The sequence below is a fragment of the Neltuma alba genome, unplaced genomic scaffold, assembly GCF_004799145.2.
Source record: "Neltuma alba isolate B1F8T4 unplaced genomic scaffold, ASM479914v2 tig00010694_pilon, whole genome shotgun sequence".
NCBI classification, from domain to species: domain Eukaryota; kingdom Viridiplantae; phylum Streptophyta; class Magnoliopsida; order Fabales; family Fabaceae; genus Neltuma; species Neltuma alba.
The window spans coordinates 79,965-101,041 of NW_021635534.1; the positions used below are offsets into that span (position 1 = coordinate 79,965).

Genomic DNA, 21,077 nt, shown 5'->3' on the forward strand with positions numbered 1-21,077 from the left:
ATACAGACAGAAAAATAGTTGGCCAATAGAAAAGAAAAGACACAATGTAATAGGGATTTGTGTATCCCTGGCCTATGCACTTGAAGTGTAATGTTAGTATTATGTAAATAGACATTTGTACAATATAAAGAGAAATAAAGTCTTGTGGTAGATTAAATTACATGTCTTATCAATCTAGTAGTCTGGTAATAAATGAAATTTTTTCACGTGCGTCTTAGAAATACATAACTATAACATATGACTCACTTTATAGTGAAATTTTATATGAATCCCTGAAGGATTCAAATCCTTGTATAAATTCAAACGATCCAATATATGAATAGATATGGATCATAATGTATGAAAATACTTGAAGGATTTAAGTTTCTAGAAGCATACAATTATGTTCTCAAGAACACTATTCAAGTAAATCTCTATATGAGACATATGTGGTTAATATTGACTGAAGGAATGCTGTAAACATATTCCAACTTGTCTGTTTGTGAAAAGATTCAAAATGAGTCTGTTATCAGTACTATTTATAATGATAATATCAGAACTCCTGATGAGTTTTCAATAGTTGTGAATTACTTAAAGGAAAAAATTTGAAATGAAACCTTTCAGAAGAATACATATAGATAAGTCACATCTATTATGTGGATGAGCAACATCTATTATATGTTTCATTGGTTGCAAGATCTTTAGATATGGACTAAAGATCGATTTAGACCTTCAGAACGTAATGAATAAACATTTGGTCCAGAAGTATCATATCTTAGTATCACTGAAGCATTTATATATCTAGCCATACAGAATCTGATATATCATTTGTTGATTAGCATGATATAGTTTTTTATCAATATGAAGATGTTGGAATAGAATTAAAAATATTCTTCGTTACTTTAAGGGTGCCATGGAGGTAATATTATTTTATTTGAAGGTACCCAAGACAAATCTTAATGGCTATATAGATAAAGTATTTTTGTTTGATCCTCATGTCAGGAGATCAAAGTATGATCTACGTGTGGATAAACCATAAAAGGACTATTTGTCTCATAATTTTCAGAAGATTATGAAATTCATATTTGACATTTTTTCCTCATTACAATATTTGGAAGGGTTGTTCGTTATATTAGACTTTGCAGGTACCAAGATGTCAACTGATGTTGCCAAGAGGGGGAGTTGATACACGCTGTACTCTTTTTTCCTTCTGTATGGTTTTGTCCCACTAGGTTTTCCTAGCAAGGTTTTTAATGAGGCAGCATTGCATAGTGTATCAATGAATGATGTACTCTTTTTCTTTCGCTAGGTTTTTATCCCACAAGGTTTTTCCTAGTTGAAGTTTTTTAACGAGGCACATTCATATATATTGGACATGTTAGAAGCAATCTCACCCAAGAGGGGGGTGAATTGGGTGAGTTTAAAAATTATTGTGAAATTAAATAAAGAGACAATATCGGAAACAGAGAGTTAGAGTTAAGAGGGATTTCACCGCAGAGGGGGAGACACAGGATTTATACTGGTTCGGTCTTAACCACTTGACCTACGTCCAGTCCTCAGAACACCTCTAAGTATTTTACTATCTTCCAAGATTGATCGGGCTCTTGGTGCCTCAGTACAGTAATTGAATCACTCAATCACTCCCCCTTACTCCCGTAAGGATACAAACCTACTCAAGAGTCCACACTCTTGAGTATCACTCTATCGTGATTAATAAAGGATAGATATCGACTCTCTTACAGAGTGAAATTTAATGATGAACACTGACGCTCAGTAATGTTGAAGAAATAGAGTATTGAATGCTAGACTTAATAATCACAGATGGTAGTTCCGGTATTCAATCCCCTCATTAATGCTTCTTCGCGCCTTTTATAGTTGAGATCGTTAAGTATTCGTTAGATGGAAGAGCTTCTAGCCGTTGTGACTCCATTTGCGTGTTTAGCCAGTTCCAACGGTTCCGTCATTAATGCGTCTGAGCTTTCTGACACTGCAGGTTACAGGTTACGTAATCTCGTTGAAGAGCCGTTGTAATTTCTCTTAGTAATCTGCATTCACATTTTAAACTTTAAACAAGTAAGAATAATATGGTGTGAGCTTATCAGGATGAATGACTAATTGATTACTCAATGATTCTAGATGGAATGAATTATCCGTAAAAGGTGCAGAAGGAAATTCTGGAAATGGTTTATCGAAGTGGTGATCGATTACTGTTTGATCGATTTGATTATCGATAAACAGAAAGAGAAATTTTCAATTAGTTGAAGACGTTTATCGATCAAATGATGGAACAATGGTTTATCGATCAGGTGATCGATAAAGAGCAACAGGAAATCTTCGATTGATATGTAAATCAGAGTTCCTTTAAAATGCATTACTTATTACAGTAATCATGAGGATTGTGCAAGCAGTAACATCTTGGAAATGAGTAGTTAAGTGAGTATGAGAAATGTTATAGCTTGCTGAAAATAAACTGACAGAAAACAAATGATCGATTAGATTATCGAGTAAAGGTTGATCGATCAATTTATCGATAATTCAAGTGTTACAGAATTGGAACTTTAGTGCATGTTGATCGAACACATTATCGATAAAATTGTGATCGATAATGTTATCGATAAAAGTCAAGTGTAAAACTTTTCATGAGAAATGAGGATATTCAGGAATTATCGAATAGGTGATCGATCAAGACATGTTCGATCAGATTATCGATAAACAGTAATGGGAAGAATTTGTACTGAAGCTGTTTATCGATCATGTTATCTGAAAAAGAGATAAGTAGGGGAGCTTTAATTATCGATAATGTTATCGATAACTTAGTTCTAAAGAAAAACTAAGTAGAAGCAACTGGCACATAGATTATCGATCATGTGATCGATAATTTGATGATTGATAAAGTTATCGATTAAATAGTCTATAATCAGTACCTGCATTGAAGAAGGTTAGAGCTCAATTTTCGATCATATTATCGATAATAAGATGATCGATAATGTGATCGATAAATAATATCAGAAACATTTATTCAAATAGTAGAGTGTCTTACCATTTATCGATGTCATTATCGATAACTCTTTTATCGATTACTTGATTGATAAGATCAGTCCAGATTCACTTCTTTTTGTCTGTCACTTGTTCAATCATCTGGGATTATCGATTAAACTATCGATAACCGACAGTTATCTTCTATGACTTTCGCGTTAACGATCATCGATCATTTTATCGATTAATGAATTACCGAACATCTCATCGATTAAAATACTTAACATACATTTGATTTATACTGAACAATTATCTAATAGCTTATCGATAAACATTTGATCGATCAGATGATCGATCAACATCCCTAACCAATTTTAATCTAACTTTGTTATTATCAAAACCATAATCCTAACAGGACATCCAAGGGGGAGTGTTGTGAATATAATAATATCTTTGTGGATGTCCATATATCTCCCACTATCTCCTATATCTTCTATAGTCTCTAATATCTCCCATTATCTCTATATCCCTCAATTATTTCATATTATCATGTAATCTGTAGATTCTATCGAAGGTGTAAAGCTGTGCCTATAAATAGAGGCCATGTATAATGTATTGAGCACTCTTGAATGGAATGAGAAATACTCTCTCTTGTTGATCCTCTCTTCCTCTGTATGATTTTTCTCTATTTCTTCTTTATTCATAACAAATTTCACTATTAAAAAAAACATTTTTTACATCGCTTATTTATGTTGGTTTAAACAGAAAGGATTAAGAGTCAAAGATATCCATAAAAATATACTAAATATTCACCCAATACTATAGATTTTTTTTTGGATTTAAGTCTACCAATCAAAATTTTAAAAAAAGCCCAAAAATACCAACCGCCATCAAAATACAATAACGTCTGTTAAAATGTGTTGTGGGACCCACAATTTTTTAATGAAATTACTAAAACATCCCCAGATAAAACACAAAAAAGTTAAGAATCAAAATACCTATGAACTTATACTAAAGTTCACCAAACACCATAATTTTTAATAAAAGTACCAAAATACGCCAATCTCAAAGGGCTATTGTATTAGAGTGTATTTGAGATTATTAATTATAATAAATTTTTATAATTAAAATAACTCGTGTAGAAAAAATTGATCTTGAATTGAATTGATTTTCCAACGATAAGTTGTTTATATTCTCAATTTTTTAGTGAACATTATGGGTGTCTTTTGAAAATAAAGGTAACAAAATTCTATTATGTTTATTTTTATCCTTCAATATATATTATCAGCTTTAATAGTGAACATGAAATTTTTTTTTTATGTTTATGTTCAATTCTTTGAGAGAATTTAAAACCACTTTTGGTAGTGGAACCCATAATATTTTTAATAAAAATACCAAAATAGCTATAGTTTTAAAAAAAAAACCATCATCTCCTTCCACCCTCTTGATGGTTTTCCCAGTTCATCTTCATTCCAAGAAAAAAAACACACTCTCTTATAAGAAGGATTTAGATTCTTTATTTCAATCAAACTTTAGAGTATCCTCATATAATTTTTTTTCATGATTTAATTATAAGTTTTTTAAATTAAATTAAAAATATAAACGTATCAAATGAATACTAATCAAAGAATTAAAATGTAAATATTTATTTTGTTGCCTTTATTTAACAATTTTTTGCGATTAAAACACTTCGGAATAAGTAATAATGGTGTTAAAATATAAAATATGATAAGTTACAAAAATATTAATTTTTATGTATAATATTTATGCTATTAAAATATTTTCAACATAATAGTTAATATGGTATATAAGAAATTTGACTTTTATTTGTCTAATTATAAGAAATATTTTCTCTCTTATATGTATTTTTCCAAGATAATCCTTCTAATAATGATAGTTTTAGCCAATATACTTAATTAGCAAGGATTTTAGGAATAACACTATTTATTATAAATAAAATTAACTTGCTTCCTATATAAATAGTCAATTGGGTCTTATAATTAACAATAATAACAATAACAATGACTGGTTTCTATTAAAAAAAAATTGCCCGATCAAGAAAATTTTTTATTAAAAAACAATTTATTTTCCTATCTACGAAACAAAGATTGGGGCCATAAACAACTTATCGGTGAAAAGCAATTCAATTTAAGCTGAAAATTTTTTACATGACTTATTTTAATTATAAAACTTACTATAAGTAATAATCTCCAACATGCTCCAATGCAATAGCCCTTTGAGACTGGAATATTTTGATATTTTCATTAAAAATTAGATGGTATTTGATGAACTTCTGATATAAATTCATGGGTATTTTTGACCCCTAACATTTTCTGTTTTAATTGGGGGTATTTTGGTAATTTTATTAAAAAATTGTGGGTCCCATAGCCAATTTTAATGAACATTATTGCATTTTAACGGTGTTGGTATTTTTGAACTCTTTTTAAACTTTGATTAGTAGATTTGAACCCAATAAAAGTTCATAGTGTTGAGTGAACTTTTAGTATATTTTCTTGAGTATTTTTGACCCTGAAACCAAATAAAAAAGCAACAAAAAAAAAACAGTGGCATTTTTATAATAAATTTAATATTTTGTACTAACTGATGTGGTAACTATCAGAAATAAAAAAATAAAATAAAACTATCATTGAGCACGGATGGCTATAATGACATTTGGTTATTTTTAACGATTCATTTTTTCTTCTCACTCTCCTACCTCAACATCGACTCTCCTTTATTTTCCTTCTTCTTTTTCATTGTTGTTCTCTCACCCCGCAATAGTACCACATATACCACCAGTCTAGACTCGCACTCAGCCTGCCAGATCATTCATTCTGACTCACACCTGCATCATTGTCGTCCTAAGGCTCCAAGATCGTCGTTAGATCACCTTCATATCATAGGTTTGACTCTTAGTTCAAATATGAGGTGTGACTATCTCTTCTTTAGATTTCCCCCACTGTTTCTAGCTGCATTGTGGATTTCTTCTTTAGATCTGGTTCATTCTAAGGTTCAACATTCTTAAATTTTCTTCGTCTTCTTTGTTGAAAATGCTTTTGAAAGCTCACGCCTTATATTGTCTAGCCAATCATGACTTTATGAAGGAACTAATATGTACTCTTTTTTAATGAATCAATACTATATGGTATTTATATGATTCTGGTGACCTAATTATTCTCTTTAGTTCTAGTAATTCTGATAATAGAAGATAAGGGACTGAAGAACTATGATTTTAAAAATAAAAAAATTCTGCTTTTGTTATAGCTGACAAAAAAAATATTTTTGTGTCATTTATTTAACTGATGTATTTTTTTATTTTTTATTTACCAGAACTGATGTAGATTGTGGAACATACTATAACCGATATGACAGGCCCTATATAACCAACGTCAAAGGTCTTTTTATAGTAGTGTTTTGAGGTTATTTGAATCGTTTTCAACCATGCTTGTATGATGCAATGCCTTCCTTTTCAATTACGCTTGTGTCATAATTATTGTGAATTCCTAGAATAGCTTATTTCACTGTAAGAAAACACGTGATTGGTGACAAAATATGTTCTGTCGCTAATTGTTATGTTGTTAATTAGACTAACGACAAAATTATTTCGTCATTAATCAGTGAGGAAATTTTTTTTAGTTAATCCACCACTGATTATCAACGGAATAATTCTATTCCTAATCTGAATTTTCTTTAAAAAAATTGTACTCCATGAGAAATTGAACAAAAAGTGGCAAAATTTGCCTATTTCTTGCATGTGCCAATTGAAGTATTTTGAAAAAAAAATGAACTGAAAAATTAATGCTTTCTTTAAAACCTTCGCCAGGCCCCACCTCACCATTGGCGGCAGTTGCTGGCCACCCCCATGTGTCACCTACCATATGTTGCCACCACATAATTTCTCCTCAAATGTAAAGCTGGGAAAATGGGTTGAGCTCATCAAGCTGGCTCGTTTAATAAAGTCAAGGGTCAGGCTTTTGATTTTGGAGACTCTAAAGGTAAATTGGGCTTAAAAAAACTAGCCCTATAGGACCTAAAATTAAACAGACTGGCCCGTTTAAGCTGGTCAACAATTTTTTTAAAATTTTTATTTTTTTAAGATGAACTTGGTGCTTGTTTAGTTATTTATTATGTCTGTCTTCCATTCGGTTTGTTTATTCAATAGACTCTATTGCAGCATGATTGATGTTTTGGATGTTTACATGTGATGATGTTTATGTTTGTGACTTAATTTTATTCACATTTATATCTTTTATTAGTAATTGTATTGTTTTATTTTTATTAGTTCAATAAAATATACAATAAACATAAAAAAATTATATTTGTAATTAAACAAGCCAAAAGCCCACGGGTCAGTCCTGGGTCCATCACCACGCGAGCCGGGTTTAAGAAATTCATCTATTTCTAAGCTCAAGCTTAAACAAGTCGGATTGGCCTATTTTCCTAGTACTCAAATGTGACTTCTCCTTGCCAAGTAAGCTATAATGGATCTACAGTTTTTTAATAAAAAAATTGAATATATATAATACTATTTTGGGAGAATCCCAATAAAATCCAGCTAAAATATCTAAATCTAAATTAAAGTCTATACTTTTAATAAATTCCCAACTAGATCATATGACCTCACTAGAGATTTATGAATGTTGCTAAATAACTAGAATGTCCCCTTTAATTAGAAAGAAAAATTAATTATTTTATCTCTTCCAAGTGATATCTCATATCTTATGATTATTTTTTAAGACTTAAAAAACATATAAGTACATTTTAGAGTGTTTAAGATTTGTATATATACAACTAAAAAAATAAAACTTTCAAACATATTTTAATAAAAACTTTAAGTGCTCTTTGAATAAATATTTAGAGAAAAATATTCTAATTTAAAAAATATTTGTAATTGATATAAATAATAGTTCACAGCAGAATAAAATAAAATTTATTTTTTAATTTTCTGAATCAAATGCTTACCTAATAAAACTAACGCAAATTATAAGAGTAATATTTAAGCGATGCAATAGTCATGAATAAATAGGGAAAGATTTGAAAAGTCATTGCGTTAGGGACCAAAGAGAGAGATATGGACCATTTGACCCCTTATCTGGACTGAAAACTTTTACAGATTGATTACAGCGCTAGAATAATTATTAAGGTGGATTGAGGATAGTGTTGTAATTTCATGTCATCTCCTATAGATTTGTTATTTTCATATTTTAGGAAAAGGATTTGTGGGGGAGAAAAATACCAAAGTAACAACTGATTTTAATTATAGATGGGCATTTTGTACTTTTAAGACATTCGTAAATTCCTAATTAGACATCTTGGCTTTACTATGAAATTATACAAAGTGAAAGCCTAATTTTAAATTTTAGTATTTCAAGTACCCTTACTTGGGATTCTCCTTTTTTAGATTTAATTTGTATTTTTAATTAATATTGATTAGACATATGATTTAATTACATATGTATTATATTGAATTATATTATATTATCTTTTTTTTTATATTTGATAAAAACCATTTATAACTAGTACAAAACTCTAATTATTAAAAAAAACTGTTATAATAAAATTTAATAAATTATTCTATATAAAAATTTAAATGATTTGAACAGATTATAATAAACACCCCTCTCCTACTATTGTGTCTATCAATTTTTATTGTTCTATTATTCAAATTTAAAATTCACTTCAACATTAGTTTGATTTATAATTATAAATTGAGATTTTCATATAAATTTATTTGTCTATTCTGAATTTTTTTCATATATTACATTTTTTAATATACTATATATATGATACAATTCTTTCTTTCTTATATTAATTTATATGAGAAATTTATTAATATTTTAATTATATTTATTTAATTATTATTCACGACAAAAAATTGATTTCAATTAAACATAAAACAAGTTTTCTAATAAGTCGTCTTTTTGTCTCATGGGTATCTAATGATGAGATGAATAATGGTGATACCTTTATTAACACTAACTTTACGAATATATCAATTTATTTTATATTTAAAAATATATTTAAGTCATTATATTATTAATTATGTTATTATGTAAGTTGTTGTAGGACTATAATCTAAAATAATAAAATTTGAAATTAGTGATGGAATAGACTTAGTGATAGAATTAGCAATAAAAATTTTTGTGGCAAACAATTTATTAGCCAAATTGGCTAAAGAAATTAAATATATTATAATTAAATATTAATGATGGAATTGGTGGTAGAAATTTTAGACGAAAAAATTTCGTCACTAAAAATTTATCGACGAATTAGGAACAGAATGAAATTTTGTTGCTACAAAAATTTTGTTGTTAATAGAATAATTTTTTGTCGCTAATTCCATCAGCAATGAACTTTTTTTTTCTTCTAGTGTTTCTTTCAAGCAAGCTTATGACTCTTGGTCAAAAAAAGCAAGCTTATAATCCATTTTAATGACTCAACGAGGTACCTTAATTCTCTTCAAGCATGATTGTGTTGTAATATTTTTTGGGTGTGTCAAAGAAAAGATCTTACATTAATTGGGAATATGGGAAGATAAAAACAAATTGAGTATTAATTGTGAACAGATTTTCTTATTATTATTAAGAATAGGAAAATCAATTGTTAAAAGGGTTTTAATGTCATAAAAGGATTTTCAATGCATTAAGGGATTTAAAAGTGGTCCACTAAAATCTCAAACCGAAAAATCTTTTAATGCATTGAACCATTTAAATTGCTGACCGGAAATTCTCTATAATTGTCTAAGGCTTAGAACGGTTTGAAATCCAGGTGCTTTAACCATGTTTTAATGTATTAAATGATGGCCATGAATTTCAAAACGGAGCAACGCCTGAAATGTTTGAAGTGTTGGTGCGTTTTGATATATTAAACAATGATTACGAAATAAAAACGGAAGCTTTATCTCTTTGCCTCCAACGTTTCAGATCATACAATTAAATCATTTAATGTGCAATGTTTAAAACTAAAATTTGATTAGCTTTAAGAGGCAAGCAATATTCAGATCGTGGAGGCCTATAAAAGGGTGTTTTAGTCTAAGGTTCAGAACACACAGCTCTAGAGTTTTCGAGCTCCTCTTTTCCCTCTCATGTGTTCTCTTACTAGTTGAGTTTACTACTATCTTCTGCTGTTCTGCTCACCCTGTTATACAGGAAGGATCCGTTTAATCCTGGGAAATGCCGCATCCTTATCGACCGGTGGTTGCGGAATAGCTCTTAAAGACAGCATCCTTAGAACATGACTTGGATTAATTATTTATTTTGCAGGTGTTGCCGCCAACAGATTGTATGTGTTTTACCGACTGTTCATATTGTGATGGGTTGAGGAGATGATGATGGTGATGTTATGTGATGCAGCTTGCCTTTACTTCGTGCGCAGTGGTGGGCCTCTTGTAGGACCGTATTCCTTAAAACATGGGATGATGACTTGTAGGACGCTATTTCTTAATATTTAATTACCCTGATTTGATTTTGTAAAGGGAAAACCTGGAGCTGTTAACACCTTCTAACTTAGTTTTTTAAATAAGGGAACTATAATTTGTACTCAAGCTCTGCACTTTTGATCAAATACATCTCAAACATTGGAATAGCTTACCTTAATCAGTGTAGTGTATTGGTCATATTATGAAGAAGCCCATAGTTCAAGTCAACAGTATAAGGTTAAATGAAACAATGTGAGGGTTTCATGCATTGTCTATTAACATGTTTTGGATACTATTATAAATCGTGATATTCGATGGTAGGGATTGGAAATGATAATAATAAAGTGTATGTATGCTTAACCCATGATTAGTTGTGTTCACTGGTTTGTATTTATACTGGATTACTGAGACGTTAATATTCATCTCAGTTTTTAATCTATTTTAGGTGAAGTGTCATGCAGGAAGGTACGGGAGGTGTTACTCCTCGTTTAATATTTTGCTATTTGTCATGGTGTTATAACATTAATCGTTTATTTTTCCTTCCTTTCTCGCTATGCATGGGCTATTTGTCGCTTATATTGATTGAGTGCTGAAGATATCAGGACAGGACATGGTGCGTTCCACGTGTTCCTATGTAAGGAGTAAAACCGAAGGTTGATGCATTAATTTATGGACAAGAAGATTTTTTTTTTCTTCTCCTAATGACACGAAGAGTTAAAGGACTAGTGAATCTGATCGGAATCAATCCAAAAATCAAACCAATAAAAAATAAAAATAATAAAAAATAATTTAAATTTTCATTAAGAATTAAATGTCAATTTAGTATCTTGAATTATTCATGAAATAATCATAGACTTAAAATTTCTTTTCAATTTTTTTGCAATTTCTTTGGCAAATTAAAATCATAATATCGTACTACTATGATAACTAAATATTCATCCCAATAAAATATCAAAATGAATATACAAGAACAAAATATTTTTTCCTACAATCATTTAATCAGTAAGTCCTAATTATCAACAGTTTTTTAAAAAAATATCAAAATATTTTTTTTAAAAACCGGCTTAAGCTATTAAGTCGGTCAGGTTACCTGGATTAATATCAGGTTATCCCAGATTGATTCGAGTCATGCCAGGTTCTATGTTGCAACTAGAGTAATTACCAGGCCGGTTTGCTAATTTTCAGGCTAAACTAGTCCATTCAACCCAAGTTTCAATACCGTGATTATTATTACTCATCCAAAATAACTAATTTGTGTATAATGAAAATTAATTTTTTAGCTGAATAATAAAAAATTGTTTAAAAGTACCCAATATATAAATATAAAGAGGTCAGCAATATTGATAAAAGAATAAGTAAGCAAAATATTTTTTATTTATAAATAAACTGAAAAAATGATAAAAAATAGGGGAAATTGCAAATAAAGACCCCCCAATATATAAAATGGCAATCAGGGACCCCCAATTTGAGAAATTGCTGCAGAGGACCCGGTCCCAATTTGCAATTATGAAATGTGAGGAAAATGGCTGAAATGCCCCTCACTCATCATGACTGTTAATGAAGGCAGAGACCAGGATTTTAATGGGTGGCGGGAGAGCTGGCGGAGTAGGATGAGCCGAACGAATATGTGCGATATTGGGATCTTCGAACATTGGCAATAATGCGACTAACTTACTGAGTAAACCATTCTTGTATTGTTCCCTGTAAGAGTTACACATCGTCACATTCTCCATCTTCATCTCTGCTGTGTGGGTGAGTAGGCTGGAGGAAGGGAGGGAATGGGAGGTGTAGTTGAAGATGAAAGATATGACAATGTAGGAGGTTGTGGTTAGTTGGAGGTGGGATATTTTTGTTTTCGTAGTCTGAACGGTCATCTGTCATTTGTAGTGCACGGTGCTGGTTGCGATGGGGAAGGGGTCAGAGTGTAGTGGTTTGGCAGAGTGTAGGTTGGATAATGGCCGTTAGTTTGACCGTGAACGTTGAGGTGTTGCCGCGGAATGAGGGAATGACGATACCATGATTTTCGGTGTTGAAGTCGTCAAGCCCTAAAGTGAAGTTGTGAAGCCCTAAAGTGAAGTTGTGAAGGCCTAAAGTGATGTTGGGAAGACAGGAGGTCACGGGTTTTTAATTTGGTATGTAAATGGTTGAGTCGATGGAATAAATGAGTAAATATTTATTAGTGAAGCTAACGTACTGACTAAACGTAAATTTTTGCTGCAGATTAGTATGAAAAATGGATTTCAATAACCGAAGAAGCTGTGGGAAGGAGTTGTTCTGTTACGTGCACATTGGTGGACATTTTGAAGCAAATGGTGAAGGGATAGTTAAATATATTGGAGGGAGTGTAAGGGTAACCAGTATAAAAGAATGGATAACAGTAGACGAGTTGTGTGGAATAATTTCACAGTGGATAGGCAATGATGGTGGTGGATATGAGATTAAGTATAAAGTTAAATTTGATGAGAGTACATTGATTGATCTTTGTGATGATGGTGATATCAGCAACTTGTTTAGATATAATGACAGCAGTGGTCATGTGTATGTAGGAGGGAAAGGGAATGATAGGGAACGTAGAGCAAGGAATGATCCAGACGTGTAAGTGGTTATGTTTTCCAATTGAATCTTGTTATTTACTAATATATTGTTGGTAATTCGTATAGAAATATTGTAATGAAGCTAATGGTGCTGCAGTCCTAAATTGTAATTAGTAAATGCAAGCATGTTATTGAACATAGTGGACATGTCATTTCCATTTGTAAACTTGTGTTTTAGAAATGCAGACTTGTTATTAGACATAAGCAGAGATTTCCATATGTAGACTTGTAATTCAACGTATTGAAGTTATAATTATCATATACGGACTTGTTATTTAGATCTGTAGATGTTATTTTACTAACCAGTAGTTTCTATATGGAAACTTGTTATATGAGTAACTCAAGTTGTAATTACCTCTTACGGACTTGTTAATTGAGCAAGGAATTGTTTGTAGATGTAGACTTGTTATTTTAGTTAGTAAAGTTGTAATAACCATATGCGGACTTGTTATTTAGATATGTAGACATGTTATTTTATTCAAACCTGTCGTTTGAATATAGCTGTCCTAACTTGGTATTATGGTGGCAGGAGTGAGAATTTATTTGGACTTTCACAATATATGAATACATTTGAAACGACCATTGGTGATGAACATGAGCCAGTGAATGTTGAGAATGGAGTTGAATGCCTAACTTTTGAAGGAGGCGGATCAAGTCAGAGAAGCAAGTGTAGTGGTTCAGAGAGTCAGGGAAGACTGACGGGCGAGATGAATTGTACGAAATGGGCAGGAGTGTTTGTAGGAGTGGGCCAATATGTTCCACATGCTGTTGCTTTTAGGGAAGCTGTGTACAGGTTCAGTATTGCAGAGAAGTTTGCAGCAAGATATATCAGGAATAGTAAGGAGAAGATGAATGTGAGGTGTAAAGTAGAAGGGTGTCCTTGGAAGATATGTGCAAATGCTGTTGGAAAGAACAGTCATCTATTACGTGTGACTACATTTTGCAATAAGCACATTCATTCAGCCCAAGACAATTTGATTGTGACTTATGGTGGGAGTGCTGCGTTGACATCATCAGTAATAGTTGAAGAGATAAGGGACCATGCTGAAAAACGGCCCACTGAGATAAGGAAGATGTTGGAGAGGGAGTATGGTGTGAGGCTTACATATTGTCAGGCATATAGAGCAAAGGAAAAGGCAATGGAAGAAATACATGGGAAACCGGAACAGTCCTATATGTTAATACCATGGTTATGTGAAAGGTTGAAGGAAACTGATGACAAAACGGTTGCTGAATGGGCCTCCATTGGTAATAGATTTGAGCGTGTGTTCATTGCATACGGTGCATGTGTTGAGGGTTTTTTGAACGGTGCAAGGCCTATATTATATGTTGATGGTACTCATTTAAGTGGTCCATATAAGGGGACATTACTGTCAGCTTCGGCATATGATGCGGATAATGAGATGTTGCCGTTTGCAATAGCAGTGGTGAAGGGAGAGAATCTTGATGACTGGACGTGGTTTTTTCACAAGATTAAACAAATTGTTGGTTCAATGCAACTGACTATTGTGTCAGATAGACATAATTCTATAATTGGTGCTGTGCAAGCAATATTTGGGGGTGAAAGGCATGCATACTGTTATAGGCATGTGAAGGAGAACTTTAGCTCTGAATATATGAAATTAAACAGAGGTCGGAGAAGGACAAGTGAAAATTCAAAGGAAGATGCATTAAAGGTACTGGATAAAGTGGCTTATGCAAGACTTGCGGATGAGTTTGATCATGCGCTGGATGATCTCAGAACCATGTCTCATGAGTTATATGAGTGGGTTATCAATCAAGGTGATGTGGATAGGTGGGCATTGAGCAAGTTCCCATATAGAAGGTGGGACAACATAACAACTAATTTAGCTGAATCTTTTAATGCTTGGATGGTAAGGGAGAGGAAGCATAACGTGGCCCAAATGATCCATGAGCACCGGGAGAAAGTAGCAAGAAAGATGCATGCATCATATGCAGCAATGACTAAGTGGAGTAATTGCGTTGGGCCAAAAATAGAGGCAAAAGTATTGGAGCATGTGTATTTCGGTAGGTACATGCACTGTGAGAATTATGGAGGGGGAAGAATATGCGTGCACACATCACGTGGAGACCAAAGAGTGGACCTTGGCCTACACAAATGTAGCTGTGGAACTTGGCAAATGTTAGGGATTCCATGCTCACATGCTTGTGCAGCCATTAAGACCATAGGGGGAAACGTTTATGATTATGTTGAAGAGTGTTACAAACGTTCATCCCAAGAAAAAATCTATGCCCGGAGCATGGTTCCAGTGGTGACAATTGATATGCCTCACCTGAATGACTATACGTTTGAGAATCTTACTGCTCAACCCTTGCTTTTACCCCCAGTCACTGCTAGGCCTTCTGGAAGACCAAGAAGAAATAGAAAGGAATCACAATTCCACAACAAAAAAATATATCATTGCACTAGATGTCTTCATCCTGGACATACAAAGAGGACATGCAAAAATCCTAACCCAAGTTGACTTCCACTTACAAATGGGACAACTAATTTTTTTGGCACATATAGGGTTCATCCTTCTTAATTTTTTTGGGAGCAGGATGTTAGTAGATGTGCACATATATTTTTTGTTACTTCTATGTTTGGGACAAAGGGACATTAAGTGGAAGATGTAAGTTAATGTGCACTTGTCATTGAATGTTGTAAAGAACTTGTTGCTGTCAAAGAAATCAGAACTTGTCACTTCTTGTTATTTTGCATAGTTAAGTTGTCATTTGCTTTTGTGCACTTGTAATTTCATGTTCATCAGAAGTGGTTGCTGTCAGAAATGTGCAAAGTGTAATTCCGTGTTTATCAGAAGTGGTTGCTGTCAGAAAACGAAATGTGTCAAAACCTTATAGGAACTTGTCATTTGGCATAGTAAAGTTGTCATTTGGCAATATGAAGTTGTCATTCCGTGTTTATCAGAAGTGGTTGCTGTCAGAAAACGAAATGTGTCAAAACCATATAGGAACTTGTCATGTGCCATAGTAAAGTTGTCATTTGGCAATATGAAGTTGTCATTCCGTGTTTATCAGAAGTGGTTGCTGTCAGAAAACGAAATGTGTCAAAACCATATAGGAACTTGTCATGTGCCATAGTAAAGTTGTCATTTGGCAATATGAAGTTGTCATTCCGTGTTTATCAGAAGTGGTTGCTGTCAGAAATGTGCAATGTAATCATTGTCTTCAAAAGTATGAAAATGTATTAAAACCTTCTGGGAAATTGTCATTTTCCATAATAAACTTGTCATTTCCCTTTCTGAAGTTGTAACCTTGTGTTTACCAGTAGTGAAAATCCAGTCGTTTCATGAAAACATTATTCGAACTTGTAACTTTCGCTAGTGAACTTGTCACTTTCGTTTGTGAACTTGTCATTCTATGATTATCGTAAGTGGGAATCCACTAGTTTCAACAGAGAATCTCGGTTTCATGAAAACTTTATCGGAACTTGTAAATTGCCCAAGTCAACTTGTCAATTTCCTTAGTGAACTTGTCATTCCGTGATTATCATAAGTGGGAATCCACTCATCTCAACGGAAAATCTCGGTTTCACGAAAACCTTATGGGAACTTGTAAGTTTCACTAGTCAACTTGTCAATTTCGTTAGTGAACCTGTCATTCTGTGATTGTCATAAGTGGAATTCCACTAATTGGAATAGAAATTTTCCCTTGCATGAAAACATCTTGGGAACCAGTGATTTGGCATTGTCAACTTGTCATTTTCCTTTGTCAACCTCTCATTCCGTGAATCAATGTGCAAATTTAGCCACCTTTAATACAGAATCACAAATTTGTATGAAAACCTTTTCACAAGTTGTCATTGGCCATAATGAACTTGTCGTTACCTGTACTAAACTTGTCATTGGCCATTTGGCCTGACTAAAGGGAAATTTGTCATTCCAAATATAAGTGCTGTTATACCATCAATCCAAGCATATCATAACCATTACAATAATTGGCATACAATTTCAACAAATGAATCAATTGACAAAGTTAGTAAAAGTCACAGCCTAATTTAAATGCTCTCTATAAAGACGTTCTCCTCTTCTTGGTCATTCGGCCCTTCTCTGGTTGTGAGATAAGATCATACACATTCTGACGGCATTCATTGTCATCATGGTTCACCAGCCACCACATCAGCTCGCGCCGAAAAGAGGACACATCAGCCTGCACAGCAAGTTTACCACCAAACAAGTCACACGTGGTCACTCTTGATTGCACAATAAATAAGGTAATGTCAATACCTCGGTATATTCAAGGGAAACATCAGGCTCCCATTTCTTGAGCCATATGAGCACATGCACACCACAGTCCCTCCTGCCCACAACACCACCCTAACAGTTTCAGCTCCTCAAACCAACACAGCCAAATAACATATCACATGAGTAGGGTGTATACACTCACAAATTTTTCTGCTGTGGTACATCAGGCCAGACAATTTCCAAGTTATCACTAAAATCTGGTCTGACCATGTGAAGTATGTCTTCAAACCGATCCCTCTGCACATATGCCATATTCATCAAAAGGATAACAATATAAAACTGTCATTTCCCTATCTAACATGCACAGGTCAGTAACATCTTACACATCCGGTGATGGCCATTTCTTGGGGGTCATATGTGGCTGCCTTCTTCTGCTTGGAGGTGGTCTTCTTACGCTGTAAACTTGCTCGCATGGAATCAAGGACATTAAACTTCTGGGTCTTTGGTTCGAATGCAAAACAGAACCAATGCTCCCCAACTAGAGCAGGACCCAGAATCAAGTCACAGTCACCTATGTTGTAGCCAACATAATGCGGAAGTATTTGTCGTGCATGCTGGTTAGGATCCCAACGAGCTGGATCACGGGTCATTATGGCCTGTGAAATGCAGAAAACCAAGTTCTTATTCACTGTAACACACTTTATTCTGTCATTTTCATTTCCAATCTTGTAAATCAACAAAGCCTATTAGTAATACAGAAACCTCACCATGAAGTCTGCATCAAATATATGCCTCTTAACTCGGCCTTCAACTGCCTGCTGCTCTTGCACCAAAGCCTTACAGACCAACGACATCACTCGGTTACTCACCCTGTTATTTCCACCAAGCGAATGCAGCAATCGTCGGGGGATGTCTTCATCAAACATTCTGATCAAAGGACTGAAACATATTCAAGTGAGTTACTAGATGTGTTATGTTAACATGTAGTCAACAAATAAGATCACATAAGCAAAGATTTTCACTTACATCTCACCCTCATCACCTTTGACAGCTCGGCTGACTAAGTTGAACAAAATATCCTTGGGCTCCATAGGCCTCTTCACTCTTGATTGTGCCTTCAACTCCAACCAAGGAGACTTGATCTTGCTGAACCGAACCCTAGTAGATCTCCTTAGTTGTTGTGCCTCCACAGATACAGGTTCTGGATCAGGCCCAACATATTCAACAATGGCCAGGGGGGATACCTCCATCGGTGAGTGACCTTCTGCCTCATCACCTTCAATGGTGGGTGACACTTCCCTAGGGGGACTGGCTGCAGGTATGTCACCCTCTGCATCACCCTTGTATTCCCTCTCCCCTTCGCTCCTGTCATCACCATCCCCTTGACCCTCTTCCTCCATCTCTTCATTGTCGCTGTCATTCTCTGTGTCGCCCTTCCCATGACTGTCTCCATCTTCACTGCTTACTTCATCCTTCTCCTTTTCCTCAGTTGTGTCATCATTGTTGCGCCTCTCCTCCTCATCATCTTCAGAGTCACTTCTATTTGTAGGCACTGTCTCAACCCGAGCCTTTCCTCTTGATTTACCCTTCCCACCATCTCCCTGTCTTGGGATTTGCACCTTCACCAACTCCTCATCCACCATTTTCATTAGCATCTTTTGCCCTTCCTCTATCCTCTTCATTAGGCGCTCACGTAACTTCTTCAGCTCCTGCATGTAAAAGACATTAATCAAGTAAGTATATACAACAACAAGTTCACTATGGAAAATGACACCTTCACTATGACATATTGACAAGTTCAGTAAACCAGATTACAATTCAGGTATGGCAGATCACAAGTTCATTATATAGAATTACAAGTTTAGTAAACAAAATCACAACTTAGGTATGGCAGATCACAAGTTTATTGTACCGAATGACAACCTCAGTAAACCAGATTACAATTCAGGTATGGCAGATCACAAGTTCATTATACAGAATTACAAGTTCAATAAACAAAATAACAACTTAGGTATGGCAGATCACAAGTTCATTATACAGAATTACAAGTTCAGTAAATCATATCACAACTCACGTATGGCAAATGACAAGTTCATTATAACGAATGACAAGTTCAGTAAACCATATCACAACTCACGTATGGCAGATGACAAGTTCATTATACCGAATGACAAGTTCAGTAAACCATATCACAACTCGTGTATGGCAGATGACAAGTTGATCATACCGAATGACAACATCAGTAAACCAAATTACAATTAAGGTATGGTAGATCACAAGTTCATTATACAGAATTACAAGTTCAGTAAATCATATCACAACTCACGTATGGCAAATGACAAGTTCATTATACCGAATGACAAGTTCAGTAAACCATATCACAACTCACGTATCGCAGATGACAAGTTCATTATACCGAATGACAAGTTCAATATACAAAATCACAAGTCAGTCTACCTATTGATAAGTTCAATATGGCCAATCACAGCATAAGTATTGCGAATAACAACTTAAGTTTGCCAAATTACAACTTAACAATGACAAAGCTCTATGTCACTATAGCAAATCAGAACTTCAGTATAGGAAATGACAACAATACTATGGCAGATAACAAGTTCAGGTTACGAAATAAAAACTTTAGTTTACCAATTATACCACATACCGGGTCCAAAAACTCTACAATTATCCTCTCTTCTTTCCCTGTCACAGCTTCACTGCCTTTTCCTCCATACATAATTCCCCTAACACTCTTCCTCTCCTTGCTGGCCAATTCTTTTATCTTCTCATCAGTCCAGTATTCAATTGCAGTAGTGGACTCTCGGCCAACAGGCGTGTTTAGGTTAAAATTCTCACCAAAAAAAAGCTGCAAGCCAGCCACATATATACAACATTAACGTTATGCACATCGGTAATCAAATGCAAACACAATGACAAATAAAATAGTCATACCAGAAGTAAGTATATGCAGCCACCAACAGTGCTACTCCCCTGCCCTTCATTGCCCCGCCTGTACCCTTTGACATAGTCTCCCATTTCTTTCCAGAGGTCCTTTATAATATAGGTAGCCCAATCATACTTTCCAAAGTCATCCATTGTGCAGCGCATGACTCTAACCAACTTCTCACTCACTTCTGAGCTTGAATTCGGACATAGAAAAGTACCCAGGGTGTATAGCACAAATAAAAACTCGAATCTGTGATCCTCCTCCCCTGAAACAATGTCGTTTAGTATTTTGCTGAATGACACTTTCCGATATTCATTTCTCAACTCCTGATACGTAGCATCACTCTCATCAACTTTAGTTTTCACCTCCTCCCCACCGTGACGGATTCCTAGCAGTTGCTCAACATCTTCTGCTCCTATTTCCTCTGATTTGCCCCTGATTGTAAATTGATGCGTTGGCGGGTCATATGATCTCAGCATGGTCACAATGAGATCACGGGGTAGTCTCTTTAATCCAACCTTCAACAGCCTCCCGAAGCCCATCCTCTCAACCCTCTCCCTTAAGTCTTCATTATTGTTCACAAAGTGCAGTAATTTTCTTAATCCCTTCAGGGACACCCGGGTTAGAAATGATGGGACATGTTTCTTTTTCTCCTCTTCTCCCTTTTGTGCCCTTCTTTTCTTCACCTCCTCGGTGTACCTCATCTTCTCTTCAGCGGCCAGAGCTTTCCATGCATTTGACGCAGCATCTCTTTTTTGTTTGGCTGTCATGTCAGGGTCAGCTATTGTGGCCATAAACTCACTTCTGAATAACACCCAACCGTTGTGTGCCTTTTTTGATCCAGAGGCTCCTTCTGATGCCATCTTCCTCTTCCTGCAAAATATTCAACATACAATCCTTCACAACCACATTTACTAACTAACTATCACCTCTGTTAACAACCTATTCTGTAACCAACAGCC

General features: G+C 34.3%; 1 protein-coding gene across 1 annotated transcript; it reads left to right on the plus strand.

Moving 5' to 3' along the window:
• Positions 1–12,605: 12,605 nt before the first annotated feature.
• LOC114758429 (uncharacterized) lies at positions 12,606–15,590 on the plus strand. Its single transcript, XM_028947462.1, has 4 exons — positions 12,606–12,837; positions 12,919–12,967; positions 13,496–15,314; positions 15,528–15,590. The coding sequence occupies exons 1-4, from the start codon at positions 12,606–12,608 to the stop codon at positions 15,588–15,590; spliced, it is 2,163 nt and encodes a 720-aa protein (XP_028803295.1).
• The last annotated feature ends 5,487 nt before the right edge of the window (positions 15,591–21,077 follow it).

Excerpts from the sequence above, each read along its gene's own strand:
- LOC114758429 (XM_028947462.1), top strand. The coding sequence starts at position 12,606 with ATGGATTTCAATAACCGAAGAAGCTGTGGGAAGGAGTTGTTCTGTTAC. Across the intron at positions 12,968-13,495 it reads GCAAGGAATGATCCAGACGT|GAGTGAGAATTTATTTGGAC; the intron begins GTAAGTGGTTAT and ends TTATGGTGGCAG. Across the intron at positions 15,315-15,527 it reads AACCCTTGCTTTTACCCCCA|GATGTTAGTAGATGTGCACA; the intron begins GTCACTGCTAGG and ends TTTTGGGAGCAG.